Source organism: Natator depressus, chromosome 6 (genome assembly GCF_965152275.1).
Source record: "Natator depressus isolate rNatDep1 chromosome 6, rNatDep2.hap1, whole genome shotgun sequence".
Taxonomy (NCBI): domain Eukaryota; kingdom Metazoa; phylum Chordata; order Testudines; family Cheloniidae; genus Natator; species Natator depressus.
Genome location: NC_134239.1, coordinates 39,882,927 through 39,905,451, shown reverse-complemented (window position 1 = coordinate 39,905,451; position 22,525 = coordinate 39,882,927). Strand labels below are relative to the sequence as shown.

The following is a 22,525-nucleotide window of genomic DNA, read 5'->3' as shown; positions in this document are numbered from 1 at the left end:
ATCATGGTGGAACTATCAACTGCATGAAAAAACTTGTACAGATACAGACAGACATCATCTTCCTTTCCAAATGCAAACAGATGGACATCATAACAAAAGGACTGAAGGTAAAATATCCATTACAATCTACATACCACACAGACTATGCTGACAGCTTGTGCCACACGCTCTCAAAGAAACTGCGGAACCACCTGATCAACATCCTCTACAGCAAACAGGGAAAGATAAAGAATGAGCTCTCAAAAGTGGATACTCTCATAAAAAACCAACCTTCCACACAAACTTCCTCGTGGCTGGACTTTACTAAAACTAGACAAGCCATTTACAACACAGACTTTGCTTCTCTACAAAAGAAAAAGGACACTAAACTTTCTAAACTACTACATGTCACAAGGGGCCACAGCAATGGTTCCCTCAACCCACCCAGCAATATTGTTAACCTGTCCAACTATACTCTTAGCCCAGCAGAAGCAGCTGTCCTATCTCGGGGCTTCTCCTTCTGCCCCTCCACCCCCACGAACATGATACAGTTCTGTGGTGACCTAGAATCCTATTTTCGACATCTCCGACTCAAGGAATATTTCCAACACACCTCTGAACAACATACTAATCCACAGAGACCTCCCTACCAACACTACAAAAAGAAGGATTCTAGGTGGACTCCTCCTGAAGGTCGAGACAGCAGACTGGACTTCTACATAGAGTGCTTCCGCCGATGTGCACGGGCTGAAATTGTGGAAAAGCAGCATCACTTGCCCCACAACCTCAGCCGTGCTGAACACAATGCCATCCACAGCCTCAGAAACAACTCTGACATCATAATCAAAAAGGCTGACAAAGGAGGTGCTGTTGTCATCATGAATAGGTCGGAATATGAACAAGAGGCTGCTCGGTAGCTCTCCAACACCACTTTCTACAAGCCATTACCCTCTGATCCCACTGAGAGTTACAAAAGAAACTACAGCATTTGCTCAAGAAACTCCCTGAAAAAGCACAAGATCAAATCCGCACACACACACCCCTGGAACCCCGACCTGGGATATTCTGTCTACTACCCAAGATCCATAAACCTGGAAATCCTGGGCGCCCCATCATCTCAGGCATTGGCACCCTGACAGCAGGATTGTCTGGCTATGTAGACTCCCTCCTCAGGCCCTACACTACCAGCACTCCCAGCTACCTTTGAGACACCACTGACTTCCTGAGGAAACTACAATCCATCGGTGATCTTCCTGATAACACCATCCTGGCCACTATGGATGTAGAAGCCCTCTACACCAACATTCCACACAAAGATGGACTACAAGCCATCAAGAACACTATCCCCGATAATGTCACGGCTAACCTGGTGGCTGAACTTTGTGACTTTGTCCTTACCCATAACTATTTTACATTTGGGGACAATGTATACCTTCAAATCAGCGGCACTGCTATGGGTACCCGCATGGCCCCACAGTATGCCAATATTTTTATGGCTGACTTAGAACAACGCTTCCTCAGCTCTCGTCACCTGACGCCCCTACTCTACTTGAGGTATATTGATGACATCTTCATCATCTGGACCCATGGAAAAGAAGCCCTTGAGGAATTCCACCATGATTTCAACAATTTCCATCCCACCATCAACCTCAGCCTGGTCCAGTCCACACAAGAGATCCACTTCCTGGACACTACAGTGCTAATAAACAATGGTCACATAAACACCACCCTATACCGGAAACCTACTGACCGCTATTCCTACCTACATGCCTCCAGCTTTCACCTGACCACACCACACGATCCATTGTCTACAGCCAAGCTCTGCGATACAGCCACACTTGCTCCAACCCCTCAGACAGAGACTAACACCTACAAGATCTCTATCAAGCATTCTTACAACTACAATACCCACCTGCGGAAGTGAAGAAACAGATTGATAGAGCCAGAAGAGTTCCCAGAAGTCACCTACTATAGGACAGGCCTAACAAAGAAAATAACAGAACGCCACTAGCCGTCACCTTCAGCCCCCAACTAAAACCCCTCCAATGCATTATTAAGGATCTACAACCTATCCTGAAGGATGACCCAACACTCTCACAAATCTTGGGAGACAGGCCAGTCCTTGCCTACAGACAGCCCCCCAACCTGAAGCAAATACTCATCAGCAACCACTTACCACCCAACAGAACCACTAACCCAGGAACCTATCCTTGCAACAAAGCCCGTTGCCAACTGTGCCCACATATCTATTCAGGGGACACCATCACAGGGCCTAATAACATCAGCCACACTATCAGAGGCTCGTTCACCTGCACATCCACTGTCAAGGTTCCTCCCCCACTCTGAACTCTAGGGTACAGATGTGGGGACCTGCATGAAAAACCTCCTAAGCTTATCTTTACCAGCTTAGGTCAAAACTTCCCCAAGGTACAAAATATTCCACCCTTTTGTCCTTGGATTGGCCGCTACCACCACCAAACAAATACTGGTTACTGGGGAAGAGCTGTTTGGACACGTCTTTCCCCCCAAAATACTTCCCAAAAACCTTGCACCCTACTTCCTGGACAAGGTTTGGTAAAAAGCCTCACCAATTTGCCTAGGTGACTACAGACCCAGACCCTTGGATCTTAAGAACAATGAACAATCCTCCCAACACTTGCACCCTCCCTTTCCTGGGAAATGTTGGATAAAAAGCCTCACCAATTTGCATAGGTGACCACAGACCCAAACCCCTGGATCTGAGAACAATGAAAAAGCATTCAGTTTTCTTACAAGAAGACTTTTAATAAAAATAGAATTAGAAATAAGAAATCCCCCCTATAAAATCAGGATGGTAAATACCTTACAGGGTAATTAGATTCAAAACATAGAGAACCCCTCTAGGCAAAAACCTTAAGTTACAAAAAAGATACACAGACAGAAATAGTTATTCTATTCAGCACAATTCTTTTCTCAGCCATTTAAAGAAATCATAATCTAACACATACCTAGCTAGATTACTTACTAAAAGTTCTAAGGCTTCATTCCTGGTCTATCCCCGGCAAAGACAAAATGTAGACAGACACACAAACCCTTTGTTTCTCTCCCTCCTACCAGCTTTTGAAAGTATCTTGTCTCCTCATTGGTCATTTTGGTCAGGTGCCAGCGAGGTTACCTTTAGCTTCTTAACCCTTTACAGGTGAGAGGAGATTTCCTCTGGCCAGGAGGGATTTTAAAGGGGTTTACCCTTCCCTTTCTATTTATGACATCCACCAATGTGATATATGCCATCATGTGCCAGCAATGCCCCTCTGCCATGTACATTGGTCAAACTGGACAGTCTCTACGTAAAAGAGTAAATGGACACAAATCAGATGTCAAGAATTATAACATTCATAAACCAGTTGGAGAACACTTCAATCTCTCTGGTCACGCAATTACAGAGATAAAAGTCGCTATTTTACAACAAAAAAACTTCAAATCCAGACTCCAGCGAGAAACTGCTGAATTGGAATTCATTTGCAAATTGGATACAATTAACTTAGGCTTGAATAGAGACTGGGAGTGGCTTAGTCATTATGCAAGGTAGCCTATTTCCCCTTGTTTTTTCCTACCCTCCCCCCCAGACATTCTTGTTAAACCCTGGATTTGTGCTGGAAATGGCCCACCTTGATTATCATACACAATGTAAGGAGAGTGGTCACTTTGGATAAGCTATTACCAGCAGGAGAGTGAGTTTGTGTGTGTGTGGGAAGGGGGGGGGTGAGAAAACCTGGATTTGTGCTGGAAATGGCCCACTTTGATTATCATACACATTGTAAGGAGAGTGGTCACTTTAGATAAGCTATTACCAGCAGGAGAGTGGGGTAGGGGGAGAGAAAACCTTTTGTAGTGGTAAACACCCATTTTTTCATGCTTTGTGTGTATAAAAAGATCTTCTATACTTCCCACAGTATGCATCCGATGAAGTGAGCTGTAGCTCACAAAAGCTTATGCTCAAATAAATTGGTTAGTCTCTAAGGTGCCACAAGTACTCCTTTTCTTTTTGCGAATACAGACTAACACGGCTGTTACTCTGTAACCCTAAAAAGAGGCAGTTAAATTAAATGATGATTTATATGAATAAGCATAAAGCAAAACCTACATAAAAACAGTGAAGTTAACATTTTTTTCTTTTATACCTCAATAAGCTCCTAGTTTGTGGCTGGTATGTGTGGCAATATAGGAGGAGAAGGGAGGTACAACGGAGCTTCTCTCAGCACCCCTTTTCCCTTCCTGTACTCCTTAGTAGATGCCAGTCACAGTATGGATAGAGGCAGGCTCAGAGATGGGGGTGAGGAAGGGAGCAGACAGCCATTCAACAGAGCAGTAAGATCAGAAAGAAAGGGGAGGACCTTTTTCCCATGAAGGTGGAAGAGAGAGGAGGAGATTTGTGCCACCTCAGTAGGATGATAGAGAAGGGACTGATGCACCTTGAGGATCGCATGGGTGGGGGGGATGGGGACGTGACAACACTTTCCCTGAGTAAAGCCTTTTTAATATTTTATCTGTCAAATAATCAGTCTCACCCTCCTTGTATTTTTGCCATTTTTCCATTGAAAATCAGGAATAGAATTTCTGGTCCTCACTCAGGGCCACTCCTGTTCCACCTGCCTCTGTTCGGCAATGAAGCTACATGTGCTAAACAGAGCACATCCTTTTTACAGAAAATGATGATCACAGTCAACATTTCTCTGATTTGTTATTAGGACTGATTATATAAAATGTGTGAACTAACGAGTTGAAATGTAGCCTCCCACCATTTCTTTACTTTTGTTTTGTTTCAGATTTTGAACACGTCAAATGTCTCCCAAGCGGTCACTCTGTTTTATGTGGTGAGCAATCAAAGTACAGCCCTAAATGGCACCATCTCCAGCTACCTTCTTAATCAGCTTTCAGCTGAGCTGGTGGGATTCTACCTTACCTACCCGCCACTGACCATTGCAGAATGTAAGCTCTTACATTATAGTGTTCTGATTTGCTGATCCTGCTTGAAGTGCTTTGAAATGTAACAAATGGAAATTTAAAAGGCATTTTATTTTATTTTATTTATTTATTTATTTATTTATTTATTTATTTCAGTTTAACCTATTAAATAGACACCTATCCCAGCCTCTAGGAACCCTGGTAAATATTTAAGAATGCATAAAACTTCTTCCTCCCCACACCCGTCTCCCAGTGACAAAACAGCGGCAGATCTCACACAAGTATAAAGCCAGCACTGAATCAAGAAAACATAACAAGACATCCCTCGCTCTCTCTCTACCCCACAAGCATCAGCCCTCAGCAATGGCCTGATTTTGCACCATTATATCAATGGGAGTTTCGACATTAACTTTAGCAGGAGCAGAATTAGAGCCCAAATGCCTGTTGAAATAGATGGACTTTGTAGTGCTCTGAATGTCAACAGATCCAGGTGCTCTTGAAACCAATAGAGTGATGAATGGGTGAAGGCCTTGAAGTGAAGAGCAGAGGAACTGTGTTTGAAAACCTATTTGAAACAACTCTTGGTGCAATTTCTGAGTGTCTTATGCTAACTTTGCAAGACATTTCTTTAAATCACAAACAAGGTTTAAATATTTCAGGATGAAGTATTCATTTCATACTATGCAGCCTCTTATTTCCCTGTATTATGAGGAGGCAAGGATGCTGTGAATTGATGAAAATCATGCCTCAGGGCGGTACGCACAGAATGTATTTTCTTTGACCCATGTAATATTCTGATTTCCATAAAATGAGTGAAGACAGAAGAATATTGGTGGCTATGGGGATTTTTGCTTGATCATTTAAATTCAGCCTGTGAAATTAGGCTCAGTATAATTACAAGTTTGCTATTCACAGGAAAAGATCAGTGTAAATGGAGACAAAGACACAATGGGGGGACATTAATATGTAATAATGGTCTTGAGTTAAGAGGGCAGGTTCCAGTTGATCTTATTATGCATAAGTCTTCATGATACACTTCTCAAATATTAAAGACTGTGTTGGAATAACAATAAAGGTCTGGCTTAAGCCTACAGTAGCCAAGAAATTCAATGATAAGGCTCAAACACTGTCTTAGACCCAGCCTATCAGACCTATTTATTTCATGGGATTCTCAGAGTGTTATTTTCCATTCCGTATGTGTTGCAATAACTAGCCCTAATAGAGTAGGGCTAAGCACAGCTTTTTGCTCCTACCTCTGAATTATTGGAGTTTGTATCTTAAAATAAAATCGTTAAAACTGTAATACATTTTCTGGCCTAATGAAACAGTGTTGTCACACTTGAGAAGTCAGGGAAATGTTAAATCACCTTTTTGGTCCTTTCTTCCTTCTTGAGAAATAACCAAAAAGAGCCATATTTTGACCCCCTTTCTCACACTGATGATGAGTTACTCTTCCAAATAATCCCCCTGAAGTCATTTGCATGAGTAACTGCTCACTCACCAATGCGAGTAGGCCAGGAGAAGTAGCCTAACCCGACTAACACGGCTGCTACTCTGAAATCAGAGTACAGGGATTCACATAGTGGATTACCATTGAGAAATAACCATATTGTGATTGTGCAAATTAGCCCAGCACAACCAATTGCAGTGCAGGGAACTGAATTACTGTGGTTGAAACTGTACAGTTTTGCATCACTAACTATACTGCATCTCTGACTGCCTGAGACAATTCTATCTTGGGACAATTTCACAGCATCGGCCTGCTCACATGTTTATCAGTTCCAGATTATGAAATTTATGCAGGTGAAAGGGGAGTCATGCACAAGGAGTCTTTTTTCTTTGCATGGCTGACACAACTCCACATGCTTGTTGCAGATTCAGGGCTACTTCTGGTGCACAGAGAGCTCCCAGAGGGGTTGGGACGAAGGCCCTGGCCCTCTCTTCAAACCAGCCTCCGCAGCAGGATTGGTGTGCAAGGGAGAGGAGTATGCTGCCTTCCACAAAGGTAGTATAGCAGCAGGCATGCTCCTCATGTGCAAGGGACTTCTGAAAAGCATTCTCTCACTGAGGCAGAATCCCTGCCAGAGCTCCCCATGGGGTAATGCAGTTCCTCACTGCCCCCAGCACAGGTCTGTGCCTAGTAGGCATGATAAAGTCCTTAGCTAGTGCTACTGTAGCACGCCATGTAGTGGCTTCAAAGAGTAGTTGCAGGTCTTGGTTAAATTCACCCCACAGCAGGTATGCAGCTGACTGATGAACCTGCTATGCGTGCAAAATATATAGCCTCAGCCTGATACTGACTGTTCTGTAAATATTTACTTAGGAAATTGTGTTGTGCTTATTAACTTGACACCGTAATGGTATCAGTCTACCAGGTAACTATTCCTATCTTTGTGAGAACTCATTATTTCCCAGAAGGCTGTAGTGGTTCCTTCAGAGCCTTCAGGAGTTATCATACACATGCACAGGTCAAGGAACCCTGAACAGCATCTGTACAAATCATGGCAGATGTGGATACTTGCTGCACAAATGACAAATTAAGAACTCTCCAGTGTGCGAATGTGGTCACCCAGAACAGACCATGGAACATATAACGACTCAATGCCTGATTCATAAATAGGAGGCATTAGAGCTATACACTCCACTACTCCTGACGCGATTATCTGGCTCAACCGTCTGAATGTAAAATTATAGTTGTTGCTCTACGTTTACATCAGCCGTACAAAGAAGAAGGCGACAGTTAAAGTAAGCAGTGATACAATTCCTTATAAAAAGTAATTACTGTGTATAGTCAGATGCTTTGCAAAGTTTAATATTTCAAATCACTTTATTTTGTTTTCTAAAATTCTACAGTAACTAAAGCTGCTGTATGCCATAGATTAAATCCTTTCCACATTTTCCTTTTTAATGAAAAAGCTGCAGATCTAGATTGTGAATTAATTGCTCGTGAATTCCACATTATAAAGCACTTTTGAGATGTAAAAGTGCAAGTGGGTCAAAATGTAAAACATGAGTTTCTCACAGCCATCTAGTAAATTTCAGCATATATAATACTATGAATGGTGGCATATTAACCTCATACACTGAATGTTTGATGCCATATAGTTTGGCAATGTGAAATAGGGTCAGTTTTGTTTGTTTCATCTATAATTCACACACAAACAGATATATTTGATACCTATATTAAATACATTATTTTTATATATTGTTTATTTAGGATAAGCTTCTGCTAGCCTTACATTAAATAGTACCTTACTCCATGAGCAGTCCTACTGAAATCATTGGTTTCAATAGGACTACGTGATGCGTGGGGCTCTATTCAATGTGTATTTGAGTAGGGCTAGTAGAATCAGACTCTGGTTTATTTTATTATTTATTTAGCACCAAATTATGCCCTGGCTTGTAAAGCTGCACAGGGGAATAAGGAGGCACTAAATGTCCCCTTACGCCCTGACACAGGCTCCCCATGTAGGAAGAGCAGCCTATGTAGAGCCTCTGCATTTGTGAGCAGGAGGAAGTAGAGAATGGCAGAGGTGCCAGCCCACCCTAATTTTCCATAATCATATGGACCTGCTGGACAACGTTAACACGCTATAGGTATCTAGAGCATGACAGCAGGTCCACAAAAGGTAGTTAGAGCACAACATGCAGCCCATGGCTTGGGCAGTGAATCCTGTGCCCCAACCCATTTAAACTTGCCACAGCTTGCCTCTTATCAGCGCCCCAACCCAGGGACAAAATCAGCCAAAAACTCCAAAAAACAAACAAACAAAAAACCATGCAAAATGGTGTCAGAAGTGCTTGCAAAGGAGTGAGTATATGGCCAATATCATGGTCACTCCTGGTCACAGAAGTTGATGTTACTAAATGTTACTTCAGCTTACCGCTGTTATTACTCTACCATGCACAGAAGTGCATCTAAAATGCACCACAAGCGTTCAAGGCAGTACCCCAGGCCACCTTTGTATATTTGGCTTCACACCTTTGGCATTTGCTGCTGCTCCAAGCAGCCTCCCTAATTCGTCCCTAATTTTTTTCATAAATGTGCCTAAAAGTCTGAGCAAGGATGGTGTCTCTGGAATGGAAGGTGCCTTGGCTCCATCCCCTCCCAATATGCCAGCTGGCATAGCTGCACCAGGGCATGTATGTTGTGCTAGGAATGGACTTGGCACAGTGTACTTTTGACCGCTGCCCCACTCCCACAAAGCAAGGGACAAACTGGGAAACAGATGGTGACTCTTGGAGTTTTGTTGTGTCTCCAGGTCTGCTCCGGGACAGCACACTAATGTTTTGCCCCCTACGTGGGGCTTGTGGCAAAGCCACACTTTAGCCTTATTTCCTAGTGCTTGGTTAATTTTATATTTTTTGAGCTGTATAATGTGTTGGATGTTGGAATATGATGAAATAATTTTTAATTTTTTTTAAGCTTTGGAGTATCCAAACCTTGATGTCTCAGAAACTACTAGAGACTACTGGGTGATTACAGGTACTTTTTTCTATTGTTAGAAATCAGTCCTTCAAGCATACCAGTGAGTGACTTCACACGAAAATGAACAGTAGTCACACTGAACACGTCCCCTTGCATATAGCAGGACTACTCACCTATTTATAGCTACTCCCGGGCAGGCACAGCTGTGATTTTTTTCTAGCTTCAGTGGTGGCAGTCTCCTGTGTCTAGTACTTGTCTCAGGATTTCTGGTTTTTATGTAGGTCTTGGATTTAAATCTAAAATTCAAAGAGGTTTGACTCAAGCCCAGAAAAAAAATGAATATTGTAGAATGTAACAAAGTTTGTGATGACTCACTTGCTGTCTCTGGATCCAAGAGTTTCTGAATCTGAACTTTATATAACTTTAGTACATCAGCAGAGAATGCTAATGGATCTTCACAATACTGTATTTACAGTGTAATCATATTCACTATATCACACTCCTACTGAGAATCTTTTTTACGCTTAGAAGTCATAGGTGGGCCAGTAAAGTTTTTTTGGCATCTTTGATCCAATAGAAAACTAAATTTCACAATATCATTGTGTCAGTACTTGGAATCCTTACTATTAATTCAAAAGCGAAAATAAAATGAAACCTTACATGAAATGGATCAAATTCTATTGTATACCCCCTGTGATTTGGTATCCTTGTTCTGCTTATTTATGTTATGTTGTGATGTTTTTGAGATGAAGACTTCCCCTTATGTAAAAGATTATTGCAATTCATCACGGCCCTGATCCAAAGCCCATTGAAATCAGTGGAAAGACTCCCACTGACCTTAGAGGGCTTTGGATCAGATTCAATGAGCCTGATGCTCCAGTTCTTGCAGACACAAAACTCCTATTGACTTCAGTGGGATACTACAGATATTCTAGTTTTTTAAAATATAACTCCAACTGCAAGGGTAAGCCCTTTAAAGTTTTGAAATGACTTCAAAAATACAGTGAACATGTATGAATTGTGTAAAGTATACTGTATATGCTTTACAGTTTATTGGACTTTATTAAATCAAACGTGTATTCACAAATCATTCAATGCCCTAGAACACAGAATGTTTTGTCAAACTGAATCCTGTAGAATTTCAATTTCAGATTTACAGACCCTTGGATGAAAAACTGTCCCCTTACCTGACAAATGCATATAATTGTCCTTTGATAACCTTCTTGAGGCTTGTCTGTTCTTATGTTTTTCATTTAAGGGTTTGCTTTTATTTTGCATTGAAGCTTGGTGTAGATGTAGAGATACTCAAAGACCTATTGGTAAACCGAAAAGCTGAGAACAACTGTTGGAGGATTTTATTCTCTGTGTGTAGAAATGTAGCTGATAGATTATCTGAGGAAAAACTGTATAGTGGCTGGAAACAGAAAGTCATGTTATACCCACAATGGAAATTATTTAGAGTGTGTAAATTTGTTATCCAGTTGTTTATCTTCTAAACTAGCTTGTGCATCTTTATCACATACAGTTGCAGCCATGTATTATTTAATCCATCCATGCTGATATGAGATTTTCTCCATTGCCACAGTTATACAAGGGGTCGACATTACGTTACTGGGACTTAACAACCAAAGCTTTGCAAGACTAATGGAGCAGCGGCTGGCCCCACTGTTCGTGATGTCCCACCAACAAGGAAGGCGATTTAAACGTGCTACTACAGTGGGCAGCTACACTGTGCAGGTGATCAATAGGATACAAGTTGTATCCAGATACTATTTCTAAAAGGCTTTTGGTGCATAGATACTGCATGGATTGCTATGCAAAATAGTTAATTGGAATGAGTTTGGACATTCTTATTCATGAATACCAAACCAGCGTGAGAGTTGTGCAGGTCATCTCAAAGGAGTTTCTGTTTCCAAAGTCAGGCACGTTTTCATGTTTCTTTTCTCTTTGGAAATAGACAGTGGTTGCTCTGCAGTAGGAAATATTTTGCTCTCTGCTTACTATATATGTTTATGTAGCATGCAAAATTTAGTAGAAAGAATCTAGTAGTGAAATTAACTTCAGTAAGAGCTTTGCTATATTCTCAAGAGTGAAGAGAATTTCTATAGGTCTTCTTTCATATGGCTGACACAATAAGTAAAAGTTGTATCTGATTTCTGCATTGTGATGAGATCCTGTGCAAAGCAGTCAGGGATTTTTTAAAATTAAATTTTATTTATTTTTTAATATGGCCTTGTTCTGTGCAGGGACACAGATCACATTCTGAAATGAGGGTCTGAAACCTGAACATTTTACGACTGATTCAGACAGAATACTGCATTGTGAAATGACCTTTGTCTTTTTTTTGGTGAGCTTTCAATTCCCAGTCAGTGTTTTCCACCAGAGCTTATTTTGTTTCTACACCAGAGTTAGCCAGCTGCCCTACTTTCATGTAATTCAAAATTTTCTGCCTGCAAAATTTCACAAGCTAAGTGGTCAGTTCTCTGCACCTTTCTCCAAACTTCATTTACTGTGAAATATTTTAAAAAAGGACTATTTTCTAGTATTTGCATTGCAAACATCTTCCCCACAATTCTCTGTGTTCTCAACATGAAACAATTAAAAGGGAGGGCATTTTTATTTGATATAATCATGAATCTTAGAAAAATGTTACAGGAAAACATTGAGTCCATAACAAAATGCAAAAAAGAAAAATCCCTTTCTTTTTCATGTGATTATAAATAATTAGTACAACTCCACTTAACACAGGAAAAATAAAGAGGTGCACTTTCAAACCTCTACCAATATGACAGAACAAAACCAAAAGAGTCTTTTTGTTTGCTTGTGGGTAGTGGGTGCAAGGATTTGTTACCCATAGAATACCAGCGAAATGTAATTTTAAATAAAAGCACATTTAAATTTCTCTCAGTTTAATTGCTTTTTCGTGGCGCAGAAGCAAGCTGACACCAGGGCTACGCTGTAGAGACCCCAAAAAGAGTTGACATTTTGTTTGCTATTTTACTTATATTTTTTCATTGCCTCTGTTTTCTCATCTAGGGATTTCAAGTTATAAATATTTTTAAAAGATCCTTATAAAGGTTGTCAGGAAGGACTGCTGTATGCTGGGTAAACAAAGCAATACTATGAAACAATGTAAGGCCCTGAAATTCTATGAGAAGTTTTGCATTGAGCTTTTACTTGTGTGGCATCCCATTAACTTCAATGGGGTTCTTGACAGATGCAGAGGTCTGCCTGGAGGTGGCTCTGTGCAGGATCAGGATCTAAGTGATGTACAATATAAGCATAGCATCTGTCTCTTTCTCTCTCCTTTTATTATAAGATGGTAAAAATGCAGCGTATTCCAGGACCCAAGGAGCCTGCTGAACTGACTTACTATACATTATACAACGGGAGACCTCTGCTGGGAACTGCAGCTGCCAAAATGTTGAGTACTGTTGATTCTCAAAGGATGGCCTTGACGTTAGGTTATGTCATCCAAGTACAAGCTGATCGTAAGAATTCTTTTCTTAAGTTTTCAATCCCCAGTTTTAATCACATTTATTGTCATTTCTCAGAACGAATATTCAAAATGCAACATTCATTACGGGACGTGCTCATTAACCACACTCTATAATTTCAAATGAACTTGTTTTAGTAAAATCTTCAGTCAGGTGGCACTTCCTGCGTACGAAAGCATAGTAATTCCGTCTGTTTGGATGAAGAACTGACATTAGAGAAGCTACAAAGAACAGTGATAGAAAAAGGAGAAATGATTTTGACAAATGATTAAACTATTGGCTATAAGCATGAGATGAAGTCAGAAAAATGGCTCAAAAGGTGCAATATCAATTCCAGTGAGTACAGTACATCCAGTGTTTGGTCCTAGATTTGATCACACTGTATTATTGATTTTCACTCTTTGTTGTTCTTCAGACAACAGAGATTTTTGACCTGTTTGCATAAATTACGTTCCCTCAAATTCTAAATTACATTGTTTCTCATAAAAATGCTTCAAAGTGCCTTTCCTGCTAAAATGGATGTAAATTAGAAGAACATACTGTCCTCTTATCCTCTGTACATGCTTTTATGCTCTTGAAATGGATGTTTGAGTGACTATATTGCATTTGCAAGATTTGAGCTGACCTGACCTTGTACTTGCATGGTGTTATAAGGAGGCCTTGCTCATCTGTAGGTGTACGTATTCCGGTTCCGTACAAGGTGAAGTCAAGAGTTTACAGAGCATCATTAAATGAAATTATGAACTTGGATAGCTAAGACTCTCAGATTTGATTATTTGAATGGAGGAGACAAAGCATCCCAGTACCTTGCTCGTAAAATAAAATATTCCATTGCCTCATTTTGGACATAGTACAAGTATTTCCTTGTAATTACAAGAAAGATATTTTACACATTTTTCGTTCTGATGCATTTTTATTTGTTTTACAGTAGTGCCTGGATGAGTCCCAGTGTGATAGGTGCTGCACTGATACATGGCGAAAGAGAATCCCTGCCCTAAAGAGTTTACAATCTGAGTAGACAAGACAGACCAAGGGACTGAGACAGAGAGATTAGGGAACTGAGCCAAAGCCCACTGAAGTCAGTGGAAAGACTCCTGTTGATTGGGCATTGAATTAGGTCGCAAGTGACTTACCCAGATCTCTTGAGTCTCAGTCCTTTGTATGAAGCACAAGATCATCCCTTTCTCGCTACACTCTTCTGGAAGAACAGCATATTTTCCAGTGCTCATAATATAAACCTCTTCTACAATTGCTTGCTGCTTACAGGGGTAGTTAGTTATTAAAGTGGATGTTAGGTAAAATTTGGACTGAAGCCTTTGTTTAAAACACCCCAAACCAAAAAATAGCCCATAGTAAGATATTAATTTAATGACCTAAGGTCATTAAGTGGTGAACATTGCTTATTAAGAGGGACACTGTTGATTAAAATTCAGAGTCTACACTGCCTCTTTTGAGATCTAATGAAACATATTATTCCAGTTTAGATTCTGTGCAAAAATATGAACACCCGATTGTGTTATCCCAGCACATCAAAATTACAACTGATTTCCAAGGAGGTCTGAGTGTCCAAGGATGACAGGATCAAGCCCCGGACACGCTTTTAGGTAGTTGTACTATGGCATTTAGGGCTTTGTGCTACCAGGTGCAAAGTGCCTTTGACAGCTAGTGGAGTCAGTGGCAGTTGAGGGCATGCGTCACTTCGCAGAATCTGGTCCTTGGTATAGTCTGTTAAGTCAAATAGAAAGTGGAGTAAGACTGTTAGAAATGTCACACTAGTATTTTCATAATCGCCTTTTCCATGCTAGGAGCCAGTAAGATAGGAAAATAAATACAGAATACAGGTTAAGCCTAATCATTTAATAGTCAAACAAAATTAAGAAACAAAATGTGGTGATTAGCATAAGCATTTGCAAAAAGAAATGAAATGAGAAAACTTTGCATTTATTTCACAGCAGGATATTTAATATATACACTAATTAGATGTATATGCTGAGAGATGTAAGGGGCAATTTACTCAAATAAAATGGAATCTAAAATCTTAGAGTGCCCTCTAGGTAAAGATGTTCTAACAAGTAATACAAGGTGAGATATGCATTAGTGCTGTGATGTACAGCATCAAGCATAGTGGGGTTTGTCCTAGGCACTATGGTAATACATGGAAATAATTTGTATTCCGGTGCAATTATCAATATTTCTGAAAATGATTTTTCCCAGCCTCTATATTTATCCCCACCCCAAGTGCCATATTTTGTCCTCTTGCGACACCCATCCCGTGACTGCCAAAAAAGCTATAGCACAACAGCAGCCCTACAAAGGGACCATTTTGCTGATGTCAATGGCAAAATGCTCAGTGAACCAGATCCTTAGCTGGTGTGAGTTGTCTTAAGTTCATTGGCTTCAAAGGAGCTATGCAAATTTATAGCAGCTGTGAGTCTGCACCAATGTCTTCTGTAGGAGCAGGACTGGGCACAGTGTGCACATTTTTCACACACAAACTATCTGAGTCCAAGCTCTGCTGGCGTTTTATCTTAGGAAAACACCGATGGCTTGTTTCATTCAATGTTATTTTACTTATATTGTGAAAGAGCCATTTGAGTGAGATCTCATCCAACTTGAAATAAATGAATAAGTAAATCTTTTGTACTAATTGTTATGTGAAGACCATTTAAGGAAGTGCCCAGCTAGTTCTTCTGTTGCTTTTACATAACAACTGATGGTGGAGCATTGACTCTCTCTTGCTTGCGATTTTATGCAGCTGTGGTGAAAAACCCACCAAACAACCTGTGGATCATTGCAGCAGTACTGGCTCCCATTGCTGTGGTTACGGTTATCATCATCATCATCACAGCAGTTCTGTGCAGGAAGAACAAGAATGATTTCAAACCAGATCCCATGATGAACCTGCCTCAGAGAGCTAAAGTAAGTGTCTGTTCAATCAGGAGATGTCTAGTCTCAGCACATTCATTAATTTTTCCAGAGTGTTCATTCTTCAAATCCTTTCCTAAACACATTTAAAGGACATTTGAGAGTTTAACTGGTCAGTACACTCAGGCTAGGACTTTCTCAGCTGTTACAGAACCTGTTTGCTTTTTCCTGGAGTGAGATGAAAGATCTATGCCTCAGTTTCTCCTAGCTTTGTGTTTATGCCCCCCACTTGAGACCTTCTGCCAAAGCAATCACCCTTCCACCCTAGAAGGGCTAGAGTCCATAGGACTCTCCTTGGACCCCATAACAACTTCTGTCTAATCATACAAAAGATGGTTATTCCCTCCCACAGGACTAAGCATGCTTCACCCATGGCATTTGTCTCTTCTGTCAATTGGGGAGCAAAAGATAAAAATGGAAAATCAAACCTTGATCTGTTTCTAAGGTAGGTTGTCACAGTGTAGCTGGTCCCTGCCAGTAGAACTGAGGCCACCTACCTGTGGAAGAAGAGGTGAGCCCAATCTAGCCAATAAAGGGAAAGGGGGCTGGGCTACCCTTGGACTGCCATAGGGCAGAAAATGGGAGATAGAGTGATTAGAGAGGCTGTGCCTAGGGAAGCCAAGCCAAGCCATGGTGGAGTGGAGTGGAGCAGAGTGAACTCCTGTGCAGAGCCCTGGAACCCTCCCATGTTGTAGGGTTCTAGAGCCCAGGCCCCAGCCTGAGCTGGGAAGTCTGTGTAACAATGACACAGCCCAAGTCACACGAGCCCGGGTTGGCTGGCATGGGCCAGACATGGGTGTCTAGTTGCTGTGCAGAGAAAGGAGTGACATAAAAGACTGTTTTCACTTTGTTCACCTGCCTCTGTTAAGAGAATAAACCTTCTTAAAGGAGACTGAGCCTGGCAGTGAGTTTAGAAGTTGGGGAGAAGCCTTGCCCTGTGACAGAGATGTTCTCAATTCTATGCACAGAATTTCTGCTAAGCAGTTCCCTTTAGCACTAATAAGAGTTCAATAGTTAAAGTTCTTTGCTTTGACAGAAGCTGAGAATCTAGTACTAAATTAGAACTGTTCCAGCCAATTAGTAATGCAGAAATGGCAACCATTTCCCTCACCACCACTCTTTTCTTTTACTTGCAAATATAGATTATAGTGAATTAAGGAAATTATACTTCCCCTTTACTTAATGAGCCATGTAAATTATAGGGACACTGACAGATAAGTCCCCCATTTGAATCTCCCTCTAGAAAATCACATATTCTGTTTTAAAGTACTGTATCTCCCCATAGTGAAAAAAGCTGCCAACCTACCCAACATTACTAAAATCTCAGCTTCTAGGCTAGGCAACCCACCAAAGCCAGGACTGGGTGAGGTGTTTTTAGGCTAATGAGCATGTGTGCACATCACTGTCCCTTCACTCTCCCTGTTGGCTTCCCTCTTTTCGCAGGTAGGGGACTGAATCATAAAAAACCTGCTTGCTTTCTGAGCGTTTTGATAAGGTCAAAATAGAATGTTTCAACCTTATCAAAGTGCTTCATTTTGATTTTTTTCCAAAGGATATTTTATCTAAATGACACGTTCTTGAAAAAATTTTCTGATGGAAAACTCTTTTGTCAGAAACATTTCCGTCAGCTCCAGTTGGAAGGTGTAGATTGAAAGATGATAGAGGTAACAATTCTGCACTGGCAGGGAGATGGACTGGATGGTTAAATAGGTCTTTCTCATCTCTGATGTTGATGTTTCTGCTTAAAGTGGTCTGAGAAATATATTTTTTGGAAGATAATGAAATAAGAATATCTCAAGAAGAACAATATATTTTCATCTTAACCTACTTAGAGTTTGAGCCTATTAGGCATAACAATAAGTACCAGTGCTATAATTACTACAGAATCATAAATGATTGATGGTAACATGTATAGAATATTTTAAAGTAAACATGTACAATTTCATCCATTACAAAAGTGCTTGAAACCACTTGATTATTGCAAACCTTCCAGGCCAAAATCAGTTCAAAAAATGGAGTTGCAGTAGATATTTCCAGTTTAAGAAACAGTTTTGAAAACTCACTTCTGTATATTTTGTGTTTGAAATCTGTTTATCAGAGTCAGGGTTTCTGGTACTTTTTGGCTGTTCTGCGTTAAAATAAAAGAAATTAAAATTCTGTGAGGAGAACCCTCCTTCGTATTCATCTTATTTTGTTTTTTAGTGGTGCAGTTTTATGTGATCTGATTTCAGAAGCCTTATGTCAAAGAAAACTAGCAGAGTGGAGCTGCCTATTCATTGCTGCCGTCCTATTCCTACTGTTAACGGGGCCCTGCAGTTCTTCAGATAGAGCTGCCTATTACATCATTTCACAGAACCCTTCCTGTGTGAATGGAATTAAATTAGTGAACAAAGGGTGGAAGGGTAATAAAACCTTTAGCATTTAGATATCATTTTATAGGCTAAGTGTCACTGGGTGGTTGGCACTTTAAGGGGAGATAGTAGTCTGTCCACCTATGACAAGCTAAATTCACCTCTTCAGGAGGCGAGAATGAGTCATCTGACTCACTGGTCACATGATCTTTAGTCAGGCCTTATATAAAGGAGAGGGCTGAGGGAGCTCAAGTGAGAGCTGGTAACGCTCAGGTTAGGGTGCTGAGAGGCCCTGGTAGGACAGAAGTCTGGGAAGCTGTAACTGGTTTGAGGAAGCAGCTGATGGAAGCAAGACTGGTTCTTGCAGGGAATGAGGGAGACTGAACTGAACCCAGCTGTGGGAAGGAGGCCTGAGGAGTCTTGGTTCCCAGAGAGCAAGACCATTGGGATTATAACCCAGCTCCAGGAAGGAGGGCTTGGGGATTCCTGATGCAAGGGGAGAAAACAGTTTGTTTGAACTGTGGAACCAGTGGCCAGGTGAGCGAAGCTGGCATGGAATATTCATGTGTGTATGGACTGAATAAACTGGATCCCCTTTGTAAGGGGAATGCTTTAAAACAACATGATTGTGTGAGCGATTGAGGAGTCCCATGAGAGGGAAAGTGTGGCAGTTTGCCTGCAGAGTGTTGTCTTCCCCCACCCCCCCGCCATGAGGAGACATTTATCAGACAGACAGCCTGTTACACCGGTATTTGCTGTAAAAGCAGGATTCCTGCTTCAGCATGGTAATATAGGAACCACCCTTATCGTAACTTATTGAAGGATGAATAAATAAATGAAGTTAGAAAAGATTAGCTGCTCATAAACAGTATAGTTTATAGCAGCCTTCTTTGGAGTTGTGTTAAATCCTGTTGCCAGTCTGGATTGATTTAATAGCTGGCAATGTGTGTGCTGAGCTTCAGGGAAAAGGTACCATTACCATTTGTTTCAGATAAAGTATTAGTTCCAAAATAAAGAGTATAAACTGAGGAATGTGAAACTTTTGGAGCAGTGAGTAAATGAATGGATGGGAATTTTTTTAATAGTCTTTAAATGTTACGTTTGTATATGGGGGATTTTTTGGGCAGATATTAACTTCTTTTTCTGCATCTCTTCAGTTCTAATTCATAGCATGCCTTTAAAAGCCATAATCTTATTGTATAGTCTGTCACCTTTTTTCCCCCTCTTTATTTTTTTAAAGGACGAATAAGCTATTAGATAAATATAGATAACATCCACAGTTTAAGTCCCTCAAGCAAAAGTAAATACTGCAGGCCCTGAGAGAGAGCCACCGTTTATTTGTAGAGAGCATACAAGGGGAAAAAAAATCGCCTGACACAGAGTATACATGTTTCAGAGTAACAGCCGTGTTAGTCTGTATTCGCAAAAAGAAAAGGAGTACTTGTGGCACCTTAGAGACTAACCAATTTATTTGAGCATAAGCTTTCGTGAGCTACAGCTCACTTCATCGGATGCATACTGTGGAAAGCGTAGAAGATCTTTTTATATACACACAAAGCATGAAAATTTTTTTTTCATGCTTTGTGTGTATATAAAAAGATCTTCTACGCTTTCCACAGTATGCATCCGATGAAGTGAGCTGTAGCTCACGAAAGCTTATGCTCAAATAAATTGGTTAGTCTCTAAGGTGCCACAAGTACTCCTTTTCTTTTTGAGAGTATACATGGTCATTCTGGTATTTATCAGCTTTTACATCACCATTCCAAATAGAGCTGGCCAGGAATCTTCCAACAATGATTTTCTGACCAAAAGTGTCCTTTTTACAAAATAAAATTTTTCTATGAGAAGACTTCAGTTGTGCTATAAACATTGATTTTTTTTCACTGGGAAAATTGAAATGATGACTTATGTACATGCATCTGGGGAGCTGCAGCTGGGCTAGGAGGAAGGCATAGAGCCTAGACACTCAGCCTCCAGCAGGAGAAAGTGAAATTTACAAGAGCCTTCAGGTGGGTAGTGGGCAAGCTGAAAAATTTGGTTTCGGTTCTCCCCAAATAGAATCTTTCTGAAAATCCTTTCCTGTGGAAAAATTTTCAAATTTTAAATTATTTTTGTACTGATTCAGTATAAAAATATTCAAAAATGTGAAATTTTTTCACAGGAAGAGATTTCCATTTTCCAGACAGCTCTAATTCCAAAGAAACAAATGTCAGCATCAACCCATACCATCTGTTCTAGTCTCATCCAGCCAATGTAAGAAATTACTTGAGCAGTTGTGTTCAAATATCATTTCAACAGCCTTACTCAAATCCCACTCATTAAATCTTTCTCAGAAATCTTGCCAGATGATATCTTTTTCCTTGCAGTGCAGAGTAAATCATGATAACAGATCTTAGTCTTGCCAATTTAGTTTGGGATGCTAAAGCCCCCTGCTCATGGGGGCTTCTACAGAGCAGAGTTCCAAGATCAAATGTTGTTGTTTAGTACAGTATGTCAGCTAATGAGAATGTTTTCTCCAGCTCTTCCTTTAACACAGTTTTGTCATTGGGGGAGAGGAGTAAGTAAAAACTCAAAATAATTAGATATAGCATTGTTGGAATCAGATCATGGTTACACCACTCTTGAGTTAAGTCAAAATATTTGTTTGCTGATTCTTGCCTTTTTTTTTTTTTTTTTAAAGACTGAAGTATACTTTGTAACATATTGATCCATTTTTAGAGGGGGGATGGTAATGTCTGTTAAGCAGTCTGGTAACAGGTTTTCTGTTTTAATACCCCTTTTACAGAATAACTAGGATGCTCTCTGCTCACAATTAACATATATAATGAATACTTTAAACCATTAATTTTACTCATTTTATTAGCGTCTAGGATGGCTTATGGTATTTCTCCCTAGCTGTCCTTCATATGACTTTCTTGTCCTTTTTTTATTCCCTTTCCCCTTGAAGTTGATCTAATGGCATCTTTTTTGGTGTTTTCCCTTCAGAGTATTGGGAAGATATAAAGCTCCCAACGGGGCAGATAGCATTGTCCTTTGCGAGTAATGGTTGTTAATGGGGCCAGCATTTCTGATATGGTGTAAGCTTCACTGCTATAATGTGCTAAGGCTTTGTTGGTCCAAATCAATGCTAGTCCATTTAGTATCTGCTTAGTGCACTTCTGCTGGAGCTGCTTATCAGATGAATATCACTGTCAATGCATCTTTAAAAATCAGCATTAGTGTTAAGTAGGAGACTGAAAATGTGACAAGCCACTTTCAACAGAATGAAAGTGATCTTTTCTTAGAGATGGCAAAATTTTCAGACTCAGATACCCATAAAATATGTCTCTGACTATTGTCATGAAGGGACAGAAGTGGAACAAATGTTTATACAAAGCAGAAGATACTGTGGATAACTCACTATTTTGGCCCAACTGTAAAGTTCAAATCTGGATGGCTATTTTTCCAGAGTAACTCAAATGTTCAGTAATGTCAGAAGAGCCTGAAGGAGCCTTTTCAAGCACTAGGCTTATAATTTTGACGTGTTATTTACTGGAATGTTACTGGGCATGTTTTAGGGGTACAGTGAGGGTAAAATTGAATTGCTCTGGGAACAAAAAGAGCACCACCATCATCTCCTCATTCAATGTGCTTTCATATATGTTTATAGCATTGTGTCAACTACATGTATCCAAGAAAAAATGACATCTTTATTTTGGTAACTTAATTCAATCTATAATGGATATGAAACCTCTGTTATCTTTGTCCCTCTTTTCCTCTTTCTTTTTTACATTCAGTTCTGACTTCTCAATTATCTTACTAAAAACAAGGACAATTTAATATCCATTAATGGTTTAAAACACATTGAATAAAAGTCTGATTAGCATGCTGCTTCACTGCCAATTATCTAAATTACGGTTATGGTTGCAACTTTTAACTGTAGCGCATATAATTAAGGGTATGTGCTACAGTTAAAAGTTGCAACCGTAACCATAATATAGATAATTGGCAGTGATGCAGCATGCTCATAGGTAACAGCAAAAGATATTGTCTGAACATATAATGCATGTTGGAATCCCACAGTTTTGTTTTTTCCTTCTCTGCAGCCAGTACAAGGTTTTGACTATGCCAAACAGCATTTAGGTCAGCAGGGAGCTGAAGATGAGGTTTTACCTGTGACTCAGGAGACTGTAGTGCTACCACTGCCAGCTAGAGATGCTTCTGCCTCCCAGGAGAGAGAAATTGCTCAGGATGGGAGCACCACTAAAACTGCCAAGTCCAATGAAACAAGAAAAAGGTATGCACTGAACAAACTTCAGCTGAAGGCAGGAATGGGCTGGATGCTGCTGGCTGTTAATGAAACAACAGTGAGGTTGGCACCCATGCAGTGCCCGCAGCATCTGAATCCTCAGGAAAAGTGT

General features: G+C 40.3%; 1 protein-coding gene across 2 annotated transcripts in view; it reads left to right on the top strand.

Moving 5' to 3' along the window:
- The window catches only part of KIAA1549L (KIAA1549 like), a 208,723-nt gene that overhangs the window by 116,249 nt on the left and 69,949 nt on the right, over positions 1 to 22,525 (top strand). For both annotated transcript variants that reach the window (XM_074955098.1, XM_074955099.1), the window contains 6 exons: positions 4,785 to 4,947; positions 9,350 to 9,409; positions 10,938 to 11,089; positions 12,672 to 12,843; positions 15,605 to 15,768; positions 22,211 to 22,401. In XM_074955098.1, coding sequence (XP_074811199.1) covers positions 4,785 to 4,947; positions 9,350 to 9,409; positions 10,938 to 11,089; positions 12,672 to 12,843; positions 15,605 to 15,768; positions 22,211 to 22,401 — 902 coding nt within the window. The remainder of the gene's footprint in view (positions 1 to 4,784; positions 4,948 to 9,349; positions 9,410 to 10,937; positions 11,090 to 12,671; positions 12,844 to 15,604; positions 15,769 to 22,210; positions 22,402 to 22,525) is intronic.